Source organism: Falco cherrug, chromosome 8 (assembly GCF_023634085.1).
Source record: "Falco cherrug isolate bFalChe1 chromosome 8, bFalChe1.pri, whole genome shotgun sequence".
NCBI classification, from domain to species: Eukaryota; Metazoa; Chordata; class Aves; order Falconiformes; family Falconidae; genus Falco; species Falco cherrug.
The window spans coordinates 56586649-56603215 of record NC_073704.1 but is presented as its reverse complement, the minus strand read 5'-3'; the positions used below and the strand labels follow the sequence as shown (position 1 = coordinate 56603215).

General features: G+C 43.5%; 1 protein-coding gene across 1 annotated transcript; it reads left to right on the top strand.

Moving 5' to 3' along the window:
- The first annotated feature begins 356 nt into the window (after positions 1-356).
- LSM11 (LSM11, U7 small nuclear RNA associated) lies at positions 357-15535 on the top strand. The gene is made up of 4 exons (XM_055717593.1): positions 357-829; positions 4318-4457; positions 5220-5303; positions 6863-15535. Exons 1-4 carry the CDS (start codon positions 406-408, stop codon positions 7265-7267), a joined length of 1053 nt encoding a protein of 350 aa, XP_055573568.1. The 5' UTR covers positions 357-405; the 3' UTR covers positions 7268-15535.
- The last annotated feature ends 1032 nt before the right edge of the window (positions 15536-16567 follow it).

Genomic DNA, 16567 nt, shown 5'->3' with positions numbered 1-16567 from the left:
CGGGCAGGAATGCGGGTTTCCTCTGCCATGCTGCTGGAACGGGAAGATGTTTGTGGAAGATTAACGGTGGGCGGTGGCATCAGTTACGGTACAGACCCTCGCAGTGCTCACGCACGCTGCCTCGGTTTTCTTCGGAGGAGTGTGCCTGCGCTGTTACAGCCTCTTAAAGATTAAAATGCCAATTCTCCTGCAGCCGCCTTTTGCCCAGGTGCCTTTCGGCTGCCCGGGGCAGGTGGCGGGGCGCACCCCGGACCGGCGGGGCGGTGCGGCCGCACCGGCAGTTGGCGGAGGGCGCGGCCCGAGCCCCCCGGGCCGCCGGCGGTGCCTCCCCCTCGCCGCCAGGGCCTGGGCGGGGCGGCAGCGGCCCCTAGCGGCGGCGGGCGGGGCCGCGGCCCGCAGCCCGGCATGGAGGAGGCCGAGGGGGCTGCGGGCGGCGCGGAGCAGCGGGGCCCCCGCCGCCGGCCCGGGCCCGAGCGCTCCCCCAGCCCCAGCCGCCTGGACGTGAGCTCCAGCCGGTTCGATCCGCTGCTGGCGCTGTACTCCGCCCGCACGCCGCTGCCCTTCCCCGCCGCGCCCTGCTTCAACAACCTGGCCGAGTACGAGAGCTTCCAGCGCGGCCTGCTCCGCCCGCGCGGCCGCCGCGCCGCTCCCTCCCGCCGCGGCCCGCCCGCCTCCCGCGCCGCCCGCCGCGGGCCGCCCGCCGCCGACCCCGAGCGCATCCAGCGCCTCCGCAGCCTCATGGTGAACGCGGGCCCCGAGCAGGAGGCGGCCGAGGGCGGCGCGGCCCGGCGCCGGCGGCCGCCGCGGAACGTCCTCACCCGGATGCCCCGTAAGAGCGCGGGCGGCCTGAGGGAGCGGGGGCCGAGCCGGGGGGCTGCGGCGAGGCCTGAGGGCGCAGCCTGGGCCGGGGGGGGCTGAGGGGGGGCGAGGGCTGCGGGCCGGGCCAGCGGCGGCCGGGGGGCGCTGGGGGGCGGGGGGCTGTTGGTGCCGGCGGGGGCTGGCGGAGCTGGGGTGGAGACGGCCCGCGGGTGGCAGGTGAGGGGGCCCGGCCTCTGCCACTGCTGCTCACGGAGAGCTGGCGCTGGTGGCGGTGCGGCGGTGGCCCCACGGTGGTGGCCTGCTGTTACTCGGTTATGTTCACCCTCTTGATTTTGAGGAAAAAAGGATGAGAAACTGCAGCTGGTTTTAAACCGGGAAGCAGATTGGAGCCGGTGCCGCTCGTAGTTAAATCACAACCGCAGCATGAGGCTGTAACGCACGGCTGTACCTTGTCACTAACCCTACACCCTGGGGGCATAAATACAGGCGTGGGTTTCGAGTAACCTGATGGTAGAACAGTGGAATGAGGTGGCAGGCAGCTGTGATGTTGCTAAATTCATCAGCTGTGATGATGATGTGCGTTTCTTGCATGCATTTATGCCTACGGTGTAAGTATCAGAGTAGTAGCCCCTCACCGTGAAGGGGTGCAACTTACGCACCTACACCAAGAATCAAATGGCATTGCTATCAAATGAGTTGTAACTTCAGCACGCTTAATTACAAGTACCGTGTGTTTTTTGGAATCACAGTGTCTCTTCTAATCGCCAGCATCACCTTAATGTTCTTTTTATAAAAAGGCAAGGCCCAAAACATTCCATTCTGAATGCCCAAAGCAGCACTTTTTTCTTGCTTAGACACCAAAGCAATGCATTCGTTGCTGTAGGTGGTGCATGATCTTCAGTATCGTGTCACCTTCGCGTTCTGCACAAATGCAAAGGTTCTCTTGCCTTAGGATTTCCAACAGAACTGACCTTAAATATTGATTTAAGATCTTAATAGAAAGCATCTGTATCTAGAACACTGTGATGGAAATTGGAAAAAAAAACCCTCTCTGTAAGACTTAACTTTAGTGATGGTCTAGCAAATAAATCACACGCTTTCACTAAGGGCATGTATTTAATATCCATACTTCTAAGGCTGGACAGCGCGGACTTTGAAGAAGACTGGCACAACTGACACAGAAAGTGCTATTCAGCAGTCTGGAGAATTTTAAGAGTAGCTTATAGCCAAAATTGTGTGCTTTCCCTGTAAACGGGGGGGCTGTCTGCACTGCAGGTGGGCCAGCGTTTGAAGCTTCGATGTGAAGGCGGTAGCTGCCTCTGAAGGCAACTGTGATAGGTGGTTTGCTGCGTCCAGCAGTTGTGATGCTGTGCTCCTAGATAGCTATGACAAGGTATGACGTGTTCCTTAAATTCAGTGGGTCAGAAACTTAAAATGGAGCTAAAATTTTGCCTGTCATGAGGGGTGATTTCATGTTGCCATCAAAGTAAGAAGGAAGCTACTTTAGCAGTGCTTGGTTTGGATCAGTTCAGGAGAAGCTAGTTCTAATTACTTTGCATTTACCAAGGGGCAGAGAACTCATGTGCAAGTGGTTACCACAGGCTGGTTAGAAAGGCGTTTGATGGTGTTCTGAAGTATTTCCACTCTTCTAACTTGCTTTTGCTCTTGTTTTTTAATTTTGCCATTTAAGGCTACCCTGAGGATAGGGACTTGAACTTAATCAGAGTTGGGATCTTTATTTTCTCTCTCCTGGGGTACTTGCCCTCTGGGTTACAGTGGAAAACCATTTTCTTGTGTCATTCTTATGAATCCTGGCATTAAGTATGTGCTTATTTTATATAAATAGGGATTGGATTTTGAGTACAAAACCAACTAGGTAACTATTTTCTCTACAGATTGAAATATTGATGCTAATACTTAGCAGCATCAGGTGAAGCTGGAGGTTTGCCCTGGTGAAGCCGGAGTCTTATGCAGCAAGGAAAAGTGGAAAAAGCATGGATTGTCTAGATGTGGTAGAGCTGTAAAGTAGTGTTTTCCGCCAGGCCTAAAGGGGTGCCAGCAAGCAAAGGCATAGTCAGAAATAAAGATTGTACTTGGATTTTTATAAGATGTAAATAAAGTTTGTATGTGAAGGGAACACCGGAATCTAAAATCTAAAAAATAAATAAATAAATAAATAAATAAAATCTGAAATGATCCTGTAAATTATTAGGGTTGGTTAGAAAAACTACTGTTACCTGATTAAAAACATCAATCTGATATAGTAATAGTGTCATCTGTGGTTCCCCATGATGGATTTGTGACTTCAGAACATAAGTTCATCATCAGTTCGGCTGCAGGAAGCACAGGGACTCCTGAACAGACCCCCATAAGCAAAGCTGGGAGGTACTGAGACAGCTTACGCTCTGTCTGAAAGCAATTTTCTCCAGCTGTCCAGCTGCAGAGGGCTGGCAAGGAGACAACGGATCTCAAAAAATAAACATGATAGGTTAATTCAGAGGAAACTGCATTAGATTTCCCTGCTGTGGCTAAGAATTACCATGCAGCCAAATACTGCAGATCAGCTGTCACATGGTAACATTTTACACTCACAGGATGCATTTTCTGGTGTGCAAATCAAACCTTGAATACATAGTCCCTAAAGCACAAGGCACGAGATCATCTCTGACCCAGATATTTTATTAATATCAAGAACAGTGTGAGAATTTAGACCATTATTTTTCCCTGACTCTCAGTAGGAATTGTACAGCAATCCTGGGGCTGTGTTTGCACAAGCGAACGAGTAGCTGTAATTTATCACTGGAATGGCTTCATCCTGGTGCGGGTGGAAGTTGTAAAGTAAATAATATCTACCCCTCTAGATAATTTACATTTGCAAAGATCTCTAGTGTGTAGGTAAGGCTTGTGTGTACCAGGTAAGCTGTATGTTTTACTGAATTCCTTTGGTTTTGCCCTGACGAAAAGCATTGAAGCAATGGATTTTCATAAATTTAAACTGATCCAGTTTAGCTGGTTGAAGAACTTGAGCCATTTGTTGTTTCAGAAATCTTGCAAGGAAAAGGAATGCATCTGATAATACTTTATTAACAGATCAAAACTAATCCATTTGTCTTTTCCGTGAAACTTTCTCTGTCTTTGTGGGCTTTCGGTTACCTATGAACCACTTTTATTTAAGATTAGCATTACTTAGTATGTTTTTTTAATGGAGCAAAAAGATTTTTGGCTAAGGCTGGTTTGGCTGTGGGTTATGTAAAGCAAAACCTTCATATTTTTTAAAGTCTTTGCTGTCCCCGTTATAAGAAGAGTTTTGGTGGTCCAGTAATGACAACTGCAGTGCATTACAGTGCTCTGGGGCTTCTCATTTCTTTTGCTGTGAACACAAGTGTTATACCAAGATCTGCCATACTTCTATGTAGAGCAGATTTCTGCATATTTTATTATATTTGTATATTTACATGTATTTTGTTGAAGACTGGTAATGTACTCTTTCTGTTTTAGTCCATGAAGGCAGCCCACTGGGGGAACTTCATCGCTGTGTCCGAGATGGTGTAAAAATCAATGTCCATATCCGCACTTTCAAAGGGCTTCGTGGAGTCTGCACAGGGTTTTTGGTTGCATTTGACAAGTTCTGGAATATGGTAATTATTGTTTCAGCCCTTAATTTATAACTGCTATATCAAAAACTTGAAATTTGCAACAGGTTTAAGCAAATTGTATTTTGAGAAAACTGACATGGTATGGTGTTTCATAAAGCATTTGCTCTGGCACTGAGTGCTGGGTTTCAGGCTGAGTGGTTCTTGGTGTTGAGATTGGTACATCTGAGAGGTACCTAGCCATCTTAGAGAGGTTTTAGGTGAGAGAGAAGCTTTGAAGAGTTCTCAGCATCTTCAAAGTTTTTTTCTAAAGAACCCAGAAAGGTGGAATATGAGGAATATCAGAAGCTTTCAAAGCTTTCTCTGCAACACCCAGTCGTCTTACAGTGGTAGCCGCTTCTCTGTTTTCTTTCACTAACATACCACTGGGATGTCACTGACAAAAGATTTTTTCCCCCTGCGTTCTACTTCATGAAGATCTTAAAGACAGTGGATGGAAAAGCAGCTCTTAAATATTTGTGAGCCTGGAGGTGTAAAAAGTTTGGAAATGGGGACAGTGTGAGGGATTTTGCAGGTAAGGCTCACGAAGATTTTGCAAGTAAAGCAGAATGGATTCTAGGCTTTGCTGTTGCTTTTATACCTCAGTATGACTTGGATGATTAAGAAGCCAGCTCCAAAGCACAGCTTGTTCCTAGGATGGAGTTTTTCTCAGATAGAACATAATTTCCTGATACTGTGACACAAAGCTGGTCCAAAGCTGCTTCAGACTTTAATTTTGAACTTTCCATTTCTTTTATCGTATTCTAGGCCCTTACAGATGTGGATGAGACATACAGGAAACCAGTAATGGGCAAAGCTTTCTATGCAGAACCTCAGCTCACCCTAACCCGGGTAGGTAAACTTCTCCAGTTTTCTTTTTATCTTTTTTGGTATCTCCTTTTTCAAAGTAGTACAAGGGGAGCATCGATTGGAAAACTATATTTACATTTGAAATATTTTATCTCCTTTTATTACAGATGAATCTAAAATGGCTTGAACTGGGGGGGGGGGGGGGGACACGGACACACAAACAGTTTTCTGACATTTTTGAAAGTACTATGGCCATAGTTCAGTGTTACAGAAGTTCCACTTGAGTTTCTAATGTCAGATCACCGTTGCTGACGCTGCTTAGTGCAATATGGTGACCTTCTGTAAGGTCACTGTGGTTTTTGACTTACTTGTTCTGTGCAATTTTCGCACCCATGACTGATCTGGTCCACATTTGTCTGCCGGGTGATCTGGCAGTGCCTAACTCTGATACTAATGTTCATGGAGCAACAGTCTTCGTCTCCAGCCAACAAAACAGTACATCTGTTTGGTCACTTGGACTTCTAGTCTAGGTGCTGTGAAGCCCAAGATTCTGCATGTTGCTCCAAAGCAAGACACTCTCTAGGATCCAGCTGCGAATAAAGATGTTTATGAAGTTGAGAACTGAGGAGATGATAGATGAACTTCTGAACAATGAAGGGGGAAAAAAAATAGTGACAGGGCTGTCCCTGTTGAATGGCATGGCTCTGGGCCTTCTGAACATCAGAGAAGCATCACAAAAACTTTTAAGCAGTTTCATTGTGAGGCATTTGCTTTCAAATTCCTGCCATTTAAATCTCTTTTCTGATAGATCCCACCCTTCCTTTTTTAAAGATTAGTTAAAAATTATCAAGTTGTCATTGTTCCTTTAGCCCACTCTTACAGGCATTGGCTTTCCATCCTGTTGCTGGGAAGACACAGGATAACCAAGAATCCTTTTCATTTGTCAGTATTTCATAAAAGCTTGCCTGCTGCCAGAGTAAAAGCAGTTTTTTTCCAGTTTCAGCACCATATATTCTTAGATTAATGAGTTCATACAGTGCTTTGGATCTGCTTCTCTAGATTTATTATTTTTCTATTGTTTGTGGTCTGCTCATCTCCCAGAATACCCGCACGGCATCTTTTAGTTTGTTTTGGGGAACATAAAAGTTCCATCATTTTTTCAGTATGCACTCTTTGCTGATTGAGGCCCCTTATCTTAGGGATTCATGTCCTCCCTGAGGACACATGGATGGAAATATCTCTAATACTATCTGATAACATTACAGGAGCGCTGGGGGAGAGTGAGCTAACAGAGAAACTTGGTAGCTCTCTGTTGTTCCTGACCAAAGTTAAATGCTACTGCACATCAGTATTGCTGTCCAAATTAAATTCCGTGGTGCTCACGTAAAGATACTCATGTGCATGCAAGAGATCCGTTCACCTTATGTTGCTGTTTGACTTGGCAAGAAAACCTCGTCTTTATTGCTGGTAAAGATTCTTCACTAATTGTGTGTTGTGAGCTCCGATTTGAGATCGTACACACAAATACCATGTAGAAATGCTGAACAAGCAGCCTCTCTTGTTTTATGAATGTGGTCATATACACAAATGTTCTTTTACAGCTGTTTGACAGACTCAAACTGCAGGAGTCCTCAGTAAAGAAGGGAGCTGACTCAAAGACTGTCTCAGAGGAGCTAGCCTTGACAAATGACTCTCAGACGCTGGGATTGAAAATTGGATCGGGACGAGGGAGAGCAGAAGATGAGCGTGAGAAGCAGAAGCGCTTGGGCAGAGCTGGAGAAAAGAAGATGCCAGGTGACAGTTTGCATCTGGCTACCAGAGGTGAAGCTGATGTGGGTAGCAGGACTGCCCACGCAGAGGGTGCCACTGCTGGTGGTACCCATGCAAGAAGCCGTTCACAGAGAAAAAGGCGGCCCAAAGTGGATTATCAGCAGGTGTTCACACGTCACATAAACCAGATTTTTATTCGAGGAGAGAATGTCTTGCTTGTGCACTTAGCACATTGACGTGGCTGAGCCTTTGTCAGTGTATTTATTTGATAGCATGAATTGCCGCTGTAGCTCCCATTGCTATTTAGCGTTCTCATTAAGTATGATGGTACTGTGACTGGTTTCCCCTTGCCAAACAAGGGAAATAATTCTAAGTGGAGCATCCTGAGCTTGATGCCAAAGCAGCCTCCTTAGATCTCTGTCAGGGGTCTCAGGACAAGGTCAGCAACACAGTTGTTTCTGTGAGATGAGGGAGGTAAGCACAGTCCCTCTGCTCCTTAAATAGAAGCTAAATGGAAAGGGCTGGAAGAGAATTTTGGTGTACTCTGTTATAGGAGCTAATTGTGGTACATGTTTAAGGAGTTTAAGATTAGATCTCCACTTGAAATGAATTATAAATGCTATTTTGCATGTTCTGAATAATCTCAAGAGAAGATTGAAAATGAAACCAACAGTTTATCTGCTGTTGTTAGATGGATGTCCTCTTCTCCAGACATAATTCTGATAGTCATTTTGAAGTAGCCCATAAAAAGGTGGAGTGACATACTACTGATGGCTGTTAGCCTGTTCTTCATAGTTAGCTCTGTAATGCCCTGTGTGATAGACAACCTCTTAATTGAAAACTGCTCTGTTTGTGTGAACGATGGCAGGATTTTAATTTGTTTTCAGTATCAAAGCTTAGGCTTCTGTTGTAACGCTGTGCTTTAGCCCTGTGTCACCAGCAAGCAGCTAATGTAGCTGATCCAGGGACCTCCATATTTGGAGTTTATCTGTGAATGTTGTGGATGCAGATGGAAAATTGTACTTTCATATTTCACCAATTTGCTACTTAGTGAAATAGCGAAGTTTGCAAAGATGTAGTTTTTCTTCTCGGATTGAAGTGTTTGTGCTGAGCACAACTGTACTGTATCTAAGCGCCTTTCAAGTTCCCTGTGTTGAAACTAGAGGTGCTGTGTCTCCAGCAGTTCTCATGGAGCAGAAATCTTCATGGGTCTTTCCTATCCATATGAATGATGTGTCATCTAATTCCAGTTGAACTGAGCTTTGGAGGTGTGCCTAAAAAATCTTTTGAATTATAGAAGTCAAACTCAGCTCATTAGTAGTTTTATTTTAGCAAGGTTGTTAAGCTATTGTAGATCAGGCCAGGCTTCTGCAGGTATAAACTGCTTTCCAAGAGAACTGCATGCAGAAGTTTGGGGGTAAATGAAGCTGTTATGTTATCTAGTCTGTTCCCTTAGTTGTCGAAGGACACTAGATTGCACGCTGCTATTCCTGTATTCATCTCAACTACCTTATGCTTTGCAGCAGCGCCCTGTGTTTAAGGTGAAGTTGGGAGATTGCTTTGTAGCAGGTCTTGTATTCCATATAGAGGTCATAAGTCCTCAAACTGAGTGACTGTGGTCTCACTGACTTATATTTCTGTTCCTGCAAATGCAACATACTGCTTGCTAGTCGTTAGGGTATGTCTGTTGTTTGGGTGAATTACAGAAATGGTTTAGCAGGAGTTCTGGACAAACAAAGCAGCTGTATGCCTCTGGGGGAGCCTGAAACTTTTATGTCAGCATTTCAGATGACATGGGGCTTGGATGGCTGTTCAGCTCAGCCACTGAGCTGCAAACCCAAGTTCAGCTTGGGACAGAAATGCCTCAGAATAAAAAATACTGTTGAGGCAAAACAGTTTCATGAAGGGTATGGAAAAAAAAAGAAAAAAGGAAAAAAAAGAAAAAGGAAAAGAGTTTCTACAGTTTCTTACCTACATATCATACATAGCTTTATTGCTGTAATCCCTTCCTACTGTGAACTGAGACTAGGCACTGAAAAGGTTCTTCTCTTGCAGGTTCTTGTTTCCTCTCCTTTTGTGCTGTTCTTGTTTGTGTTCATGTGGGCTGCAGTTCTTCCGTTCCCCCCCTTCTGTCAGTGCTTTGTCTCCTCAGGACATTCTAAATCTGGTTTAGGGAGATTGTTATTGAATACACCTCCAGTTGTCCTGGCTCTCTGAACCTTGCCTGGTTGGCTTTTCACGTGGTTGCCAACTAACCAGAACCCTCACCAACTGTTAGAAACATGTGAAGCTAGAAACAAGGAGCTTATTTCTGCTCCTGACATCTCAGCAGCTTTTATTGCAAGCGAGTATTTTTTTATGTTTTTGGTTGTGCATTGTTTTTTCCACTCTGCTTTCTGACCGTTTGGGTTTTATTTCAGTTGCTTGGGATGACTTACCTCTGCCTTTTCCATTCATGCCAAAGGCTACTGGTTTTGACCTCTCCTCCTTCCTTTACGCTGGACCAAAGGGTGTCAGATCTCCACTCAAGCCTACGTACTATGACATCTAATTGAATTCTTGCTTTTCTTTACCTCATATTCTTAATTCTCTTTGTCAGCCTAGTTTATACTGCCTTGTGCATTAAGATACGACTACCAGGAATGTTTTTGTGGCTGTACTGCCCTCTTTCCTTGTCAGTTGACACTTTGCTGAGTCCTCAGTTGCTACTAGAAGTCTTAGTGTTTCCTTTCATCAGAAGTTTTTCTCTGAAACCTTGCAGGTGTTTGTTGCTTCACATCTACAAGTTTCTTTTTTCATGTTTTATGAAAAATGCTGGTGCTTAGACTTGCATTTGTGCCTTGATTTTTATATCATCACTGACCTGTTCTTCCAGAACCATCACCTCAGTCAACAAACCTAGTTAAGAACTATACAGTTTGTCTACTTTTTTTGCTCTACCTCATTATTAAACTGGTCCTCCTCTATTTTCGTTGTTGTCTTACCTGTAGAGTTGGTTAAAATTCTCTCTTCCAATTTAGATTTAATGGCTTATTTGGTGATTCTTTGTTTCCTACTTCCCTATCCACCTCTTATTATTACCAAGCTGCTTCCTAAATATAGCCTCTTCTACAATTTCAGATCTTCCAAAATGTCTTCCTTTTCCCTTTTTCTAAAATTGTATCTTTTTTAAGTCTATTATCAAAATGCTGTTTTACAAATTTTGTCTCTTTCAAGCATAGCATTTGTGATTTTCGTCTCTTTCAAGCATCATGATTGTGACTAAGCAAGTGATCCTGTATGTGTGTTGTCACTTGCATGTTTAATACTTCAAAGTTGCTCTTTAAATAAAATCAAATGTGACATTGTGAATAGAAGTCTCCTACCTCACTTCAGTATTCATTGTAAATCTGTTTAACAAAAACAAAAAACAACCCTTGGAAACAAATGAGCTTTGGGTTTTTGATTGTTTCTGGTTATTTCTTTCCATGTTTTCCTTTTCCAAACTTAGCATAAAATCCAGGTTCTTTGTTCAAAAGGCTGTCTGCTCCTAGTCATTCCTCCGTTGCTCCAGCGTCACAAAGATGGTATGAGGGTAGATACCTGGAGCTATTATGCTAAAGCATGAAGAGTAGGAGCAGGAGGCAGTCTTAAGAAACAGAGAGCTGTGGGAGCGTGAAAAAGCTTTGGGCCAAATACAAAGAACTCTGTGGAAAGGATCAGCACACTGGTTGCAACCTGTCCAGAATTCCCAGGACGTTGTTCAGCCTGGTGCTCAGCAGTGATTCCTGTAGCGTGTTTATGGTGAGGTACCGAATTAGTACAAGGAACAGTTTTCTGAACTACCTTTGAAGAAGTATTGTGATAATTTGAGAATTCTTTAAGAATAATTTTAAAATAGGAGAGAAATAATGAAACTGGTGAAATGCTGCAGAAATGATGTAACAGAGTAGTCTTGGAATGTGATGTTACAGATACATCTCATGGTGTCGTCATGTATCTTTTCATTGCCAACACAGTTCAGCAGGGAGCCAAGTCTCATGGTTACTTTAGGAGTAGCAATTTTATTCGTATGGTGATAGAATTCTAGGGACGTTTGCCGATAGTCTGAATGAGGTTTTCATGGAACCGCAGCATAAAACCTTGCTGTGCTGTGGGGATGCAGGGAAACTGGGAGGGAGAATCAGGCTGAGTGCTGCATTGTTACCCTAGTTGTGGCTGTCGTGGCTGGGAATATTTCTTGGGAAACTCTTCAGCACAGGTTTTACTGAACACTTCTTAAACAGGGCTGTGGTGGTAGAATAGATAAGGTCAAAGGGGAAAAAAGGAGCTTGTAAAAAAGTGTGTGTTTAGTTCCTTCTCTCAACTGACTTACCCAGCTTGTTAATTGCCTGGATTTTTTTTTTTTTTTTTTCTGATTTAGAGGCAGGTACTTAGCATAACCTCACCAGGTGATTATTGCAGTAGTTGGTGAGTACTGTTTTCCATCTGCTTCTTGTCCTTCAGTTTCTGGATTCGTTTTTTCTGATGCAGCTTTCCCTTCTGTGTCATTGGGAAGCAGGGCGATGTCTCTCGGCAGGAGTAGGCTTGACTGCCTGCTGTTTTTTCCCCCTTCCTAAGGAATGTTACTCCATCCAGTTTTGCATCCAATAAATAGTTTAATTTATAGCCTTTGGCTATTCTTGATTTTCATACTACTCTGCAGACTTTTGGAATTACTTGATCAGAAAAATGATTTATCTTGGGTCGATTGGAGTAAACTGATTTTTTTTAAAAAAACTTTAATTCCTTTTTTACTTATTTTCCTTTCCGCGGTGCTAGGTTTCTCTAGTTTGCTGTTGCAGTAACCCACTTGCACCTATGAATCACTGTGGGTGAAGAAGTGTCCAGGAAAAGAGAAGCAAAGAAAAAAGATGTCTGATTTTTGTTGAATTTGACATTCAGTCCAACATGCTGCCTGCTTGCCTGTGCTTCCCTTTCTGTTGCTTACTGGCACTGACCTAAATGAGACAGGTGGAAACCGATTTAATCCAGAATCTTGAAAGCAAATGGAAAGGCAGCAGGGACAGCAAACTGTGAAAACAGAGTTTCTGAAGATGCATATCTCCAGGCAAACTTCTATATTTGATTAAACAGATCAGAATTATAATCACCGTCTTAAACTGTAAGCTCTGCAACTGGATAAAATTGGAAGGCACAGTACTACACCCTTTGAGAGGCAGCGCAGCAGCAGTAGCAGTGATGCAGTGATTCCTTCAGCCAGGCAAGCTCTTTCCTCAGAAGCTGTGGAGTTATATGCTAGTGTCTGCCTCAGGGCATAACTGCAAAATACTGCAAATTAATATGAAGATGTTTTCTCTCCTGCCTGCATTGCAAAGTGTAAAACAAATGCTGAAATATGCGTCTTCTGCAGCCCAGAGCTATTTAACTTCATGCTTTTGCTTCTTGGTACTGGCTTAAAAATTTGAAGTTCATACTATAGCAATCCTAAGACAGTCTTTGCTTTATGAAAGGCTAACACTTACTAGAAATAATATTGGAAAACTAAGCTATTACAGAATTTGTGGATTTCTTAATTGTGTATTGCAAACCAAAAATAGCTATTCCTACGGATATTATCAAGATGCACAAATGGAAATACATGAAGCCACAACTGGAAGGAGAGAGAATAAAGAAATACTTCTCTTCTTCTAGTGAAGGAAGATGATCTTCCTAGAGTGAGATAGTAGTTTCAAAGCTAATTCTCCCAGTTTGGAGGCTTGATGGTAGGTGGGTGTAAACTCAAAGTGAATTAAGGATGCACCAAAAACGGAGCTGCAAGAGGCGTGGCTGTTTGCAGACTTGAGTATCAACAGTCTTAACTTTACAGTGAGAGTTTCTAGAGAAGCAACACCAGTCTATAGTCCTAATGTCTACAGCATTAATTTCCACAAAAAGTTTGCTTGGCATTATTATCCTCACCCATTAGAAGATGACAAATACAAGGGTCTGTGATGGGCTGCCCTATATTTTTCAAGATGCTGCAGCAGTGGTGAGATGTGATTAGGTGGACAGAGGAAGACAGGGGCAGCCAGTTGCAATAGGAACTCAAGGGGGGAGACCTAAAATCTTAGTGATGTCCTTCTAGCTAATGAGCTACAAGTCTAGCAAAGGAGGATAGAGTCCAAGCTTAGTTTTTAATTTACCGAAAATATTAGTATCAATGTTTTGATTTCATTAATATTAATAAAAATATTAATAAAATACTAATACTCTGGTAGGGTATGCTTGGACCAAAAATGAAGAATGTGCCCAAGTTTTCATTTAGAAACTTTAGCTTGGTCAGAGTTTTTTTCAGCAGTGCCTGTGTCTCACCTTCAGATAAACATTATTGCAACCTTTTTTTTTTTTAAAGTACTGCATTTTTCATGTAGCCAGTAATGTTCATTTCATACCTAAAAAGTGCTTTAAAGAGCCACTGTCATTAGGAGGATGCGCCCATTTTCAGGAGTTTACATACCTTTTCTTCTGTTCTGTCTTGCAACCTAAGATGAAACTGGCAACAGCTGGATGTAAGTAAAGCAATTAAAATTTCCTTGGAAAGTAAAAACAACATTTTAAAAATCACAGCTTTTTCTGTCAGGTGTTGCCCATGTATCACCAGGAAAAAGTATCCATTGCTGCATGGTAGTAAGGTTTTTCTCCACAAGTTTTCTATGTAAGAGCATCCTTTGCTGCATTTTATCCATTAGCAGCCTGGGCCGAAAAAAAAAAAAAAGAAGCCACTTGAGAAGAGGTAGCTGAGGCAGTCCGGTGGTGGTCCTCCAAGTGGGCACTGCAGGATCAGTGCACTTGATGAAGACTTACCTTGATGGAAAAAAAATGTGCGTAATCTACTGTAAGTATAACCCTGTATGTTTTCCCGACTGTAGGCTTTCATGGCATGCTGAAAGTGTGAGAACAGGCAAAGAAAGAGGAGGGAGGCATTACTTGGTGATAACTCCTTGAAATGGGAGGTTGCTTTCTAGCCTGTACGCTTCGGCATAATTTGGCCAGCACTGGGCATTTGTATTCTATAGGTGAAGGGGGAGTATGCAGAGCCGGTTCTGAAGCGCAGCCTCCGTTGCGTTGTGAGCATTTCACAGCACGTGAGCTATGCACCAGGAGTCTCTGCCAGACTCCGTCCCTAATAACTGACATGTTTGATCCTGCCTCTAAAATTTTGTAGAGGAAACCCAGTGGGAGAAAAAACAAGCAAACAAATTTCCCCTTTTGAGGCAGGGATGGTAGCAGGCTCGGTTATCCTTGTTAGCTTCCTGGGGGTGCAGGAGTAAGGCCCGCTTTAGTGGAGGAATATCAGAGATGGCTTGTCTCGTGATGTTTACAAGTCCTTTTAGATGTCACTGTAAGTGCTCTTGCTCTTAGCTGGTAGAAGTAAAGGCCTGTCAGGGAAGGAAAATGCCTTCTGATGTTCCTGGATAACTATTTTATTAGCTGCTGGCTTCATAGTGTACACTTGGATGACTTAGCTGAAGAAAATTAGTACACCTGAGACTTTCAGTCAGTCTTGTATTCGTTTAGAATGAGAAGTAGTTTGATCAGTTTGTATAAAAACATATCCATCCTTTTTTCCTCTCAAAAGATCAGTGCTCTCCCTCAGGAAAGAAATGAAAGCTACTCCCACTCCTATAGCGATTGCTTCTGATTTCCACTGCTTCAGAGCAAAGTGCAGCTGTGTCATTGTATCTTCAGCGTGACAGATCATTCTGAGATGAGAAAATGAGAGAATCATTTGGTTTCTTTAGAGCTAAAATGGGCATTACGAGGGGAGCAGTTGTGTTGACCTCTTTTTAGGTGGTGCATGCATCCACTGTAGTTGCATGGATGGGGACTTGTTAACCAATTAGTCATCTATAAAACTTCCTTAACGAACCACAGAGGAGCAGCATGACCTACCAGACTGACACAGGATTGGAAGTCAGTTGCTGACAAATTCTGATCTCTTTACTGCCACTTGCTCACTGAATGGCCTTGGCAAGTCACTTCCCTCCCTCTCCCTTAGGCTGCCCAGCTGCAGTACATCAGAGAGCAGTCCTTGCCTGTCTCACCAGGATTTGGGGAAGTGGTAAGTGCTAAGTATTGTTATTAAAACTATAATATGTCAGGTAATGCAGATACATAGATCATCTGCCCTCTCCAGGCACTTGACTGTTAGCCTTATGTCCCAGCACACGAAAAGTGTGCAGGGTATCAGGTACAATGATGCACTTCAGTCCTGAAATTACTTATGTCTTCAAGGTCAGATTTGGTGACTTCAATATCTGTTTCAAAGCTGCAATGTCACATTTTGGTCAAATGCTGATAAATGAGAATGTAACTCATTTGTAATACCTTCTCTGTCTTCCTAAATATTTTGTTTCTTAGGAAGCTGATGCTGCTATGAACATACTGAATAATACTGAATTTGCAATATTCTGCTTTCCAGATATATATGTTTATATTTAAAATTGCTATGACTGCAATGCAATAAATATATCCATGTAACAGTTTGCTTCAAAGCATGATTTTTTTTTTGTGCTCTGTCAACGTGCTTGTGTCAGTGATGAAGCTGCTCCTGCAGCAGTTAGGACAGATGCCTGGATGTGGAGACCACCAGGTTTGAATACTAGCACTGCTGTCGTCACATGATTTGGGGGCCAACCAGTCATCTGTTGTTCAAGAGTGCATTAATCTACAAAATAAGAATATCATCATACCTGTGTTTTAGAGGCGCAGAAGGGAAGCGAACTTGATGTTGAAGAATGTAATATCTATTGGCCTGATCACTCAAAGGACTGTTACCTTAGTGTATGGTCTTCTACCATGCCATCAGGAGATGGTTCTCCAGGAATTGGGGAGGTCCACAGCCAGCACCCAAGCACCTGGTCCAGTGTGTGCGTAGCCAGTGGGGAGCCTGACTTCCAGGAACCTTTTTATTCCCGTGGTCAATGAGGCTGATGTGTTTGGATCAGGGATGCTACCTATATAGATGCAGCTTGCTGGAGATGCATGGTAACATACCTGTGCTCTGGAATTCAGATGTTTGCTACAAGGACTAATTCCCCTTGCAAACTGGGAACTGTTTAAAGCGAACAAAATCTGCAGTGTAAAGCCAGGAGTGGCATTAGGAGGATGCACATAATGAGAAGGATCAGACAGAATTCACAGAAGAGGTCTGCAACCCATTGACTTTCATTTGCATTTTAAAGTGGTGTTTTACACTGGGTGTCTGCCCTGTCTTCCACGTGTCTGATGTTTCCCTGATGTCTTACAAGTTGATTTACTGTCAATGCAGCAGTAAACTCTTGCTCTTTCAGATTGCAGTTCTGTCCCTTTAATTTACAAGTGCAAAGGTCACGAGGTTTTCTTTGATAGTCATGCTGATGCTTAGGGGTAAGTGTGTGCTCAAATACCTTTCTAAATTGGGGTCGAAACTGTTGATTAAACTGCAAGAGTTGTACTCCCAAGCTGTTGGGGAAACAAGTTCTGAACTGCGACAGAAAACCTTACCTGAGCTTTTCTTACTGTGTTTTGCTGCC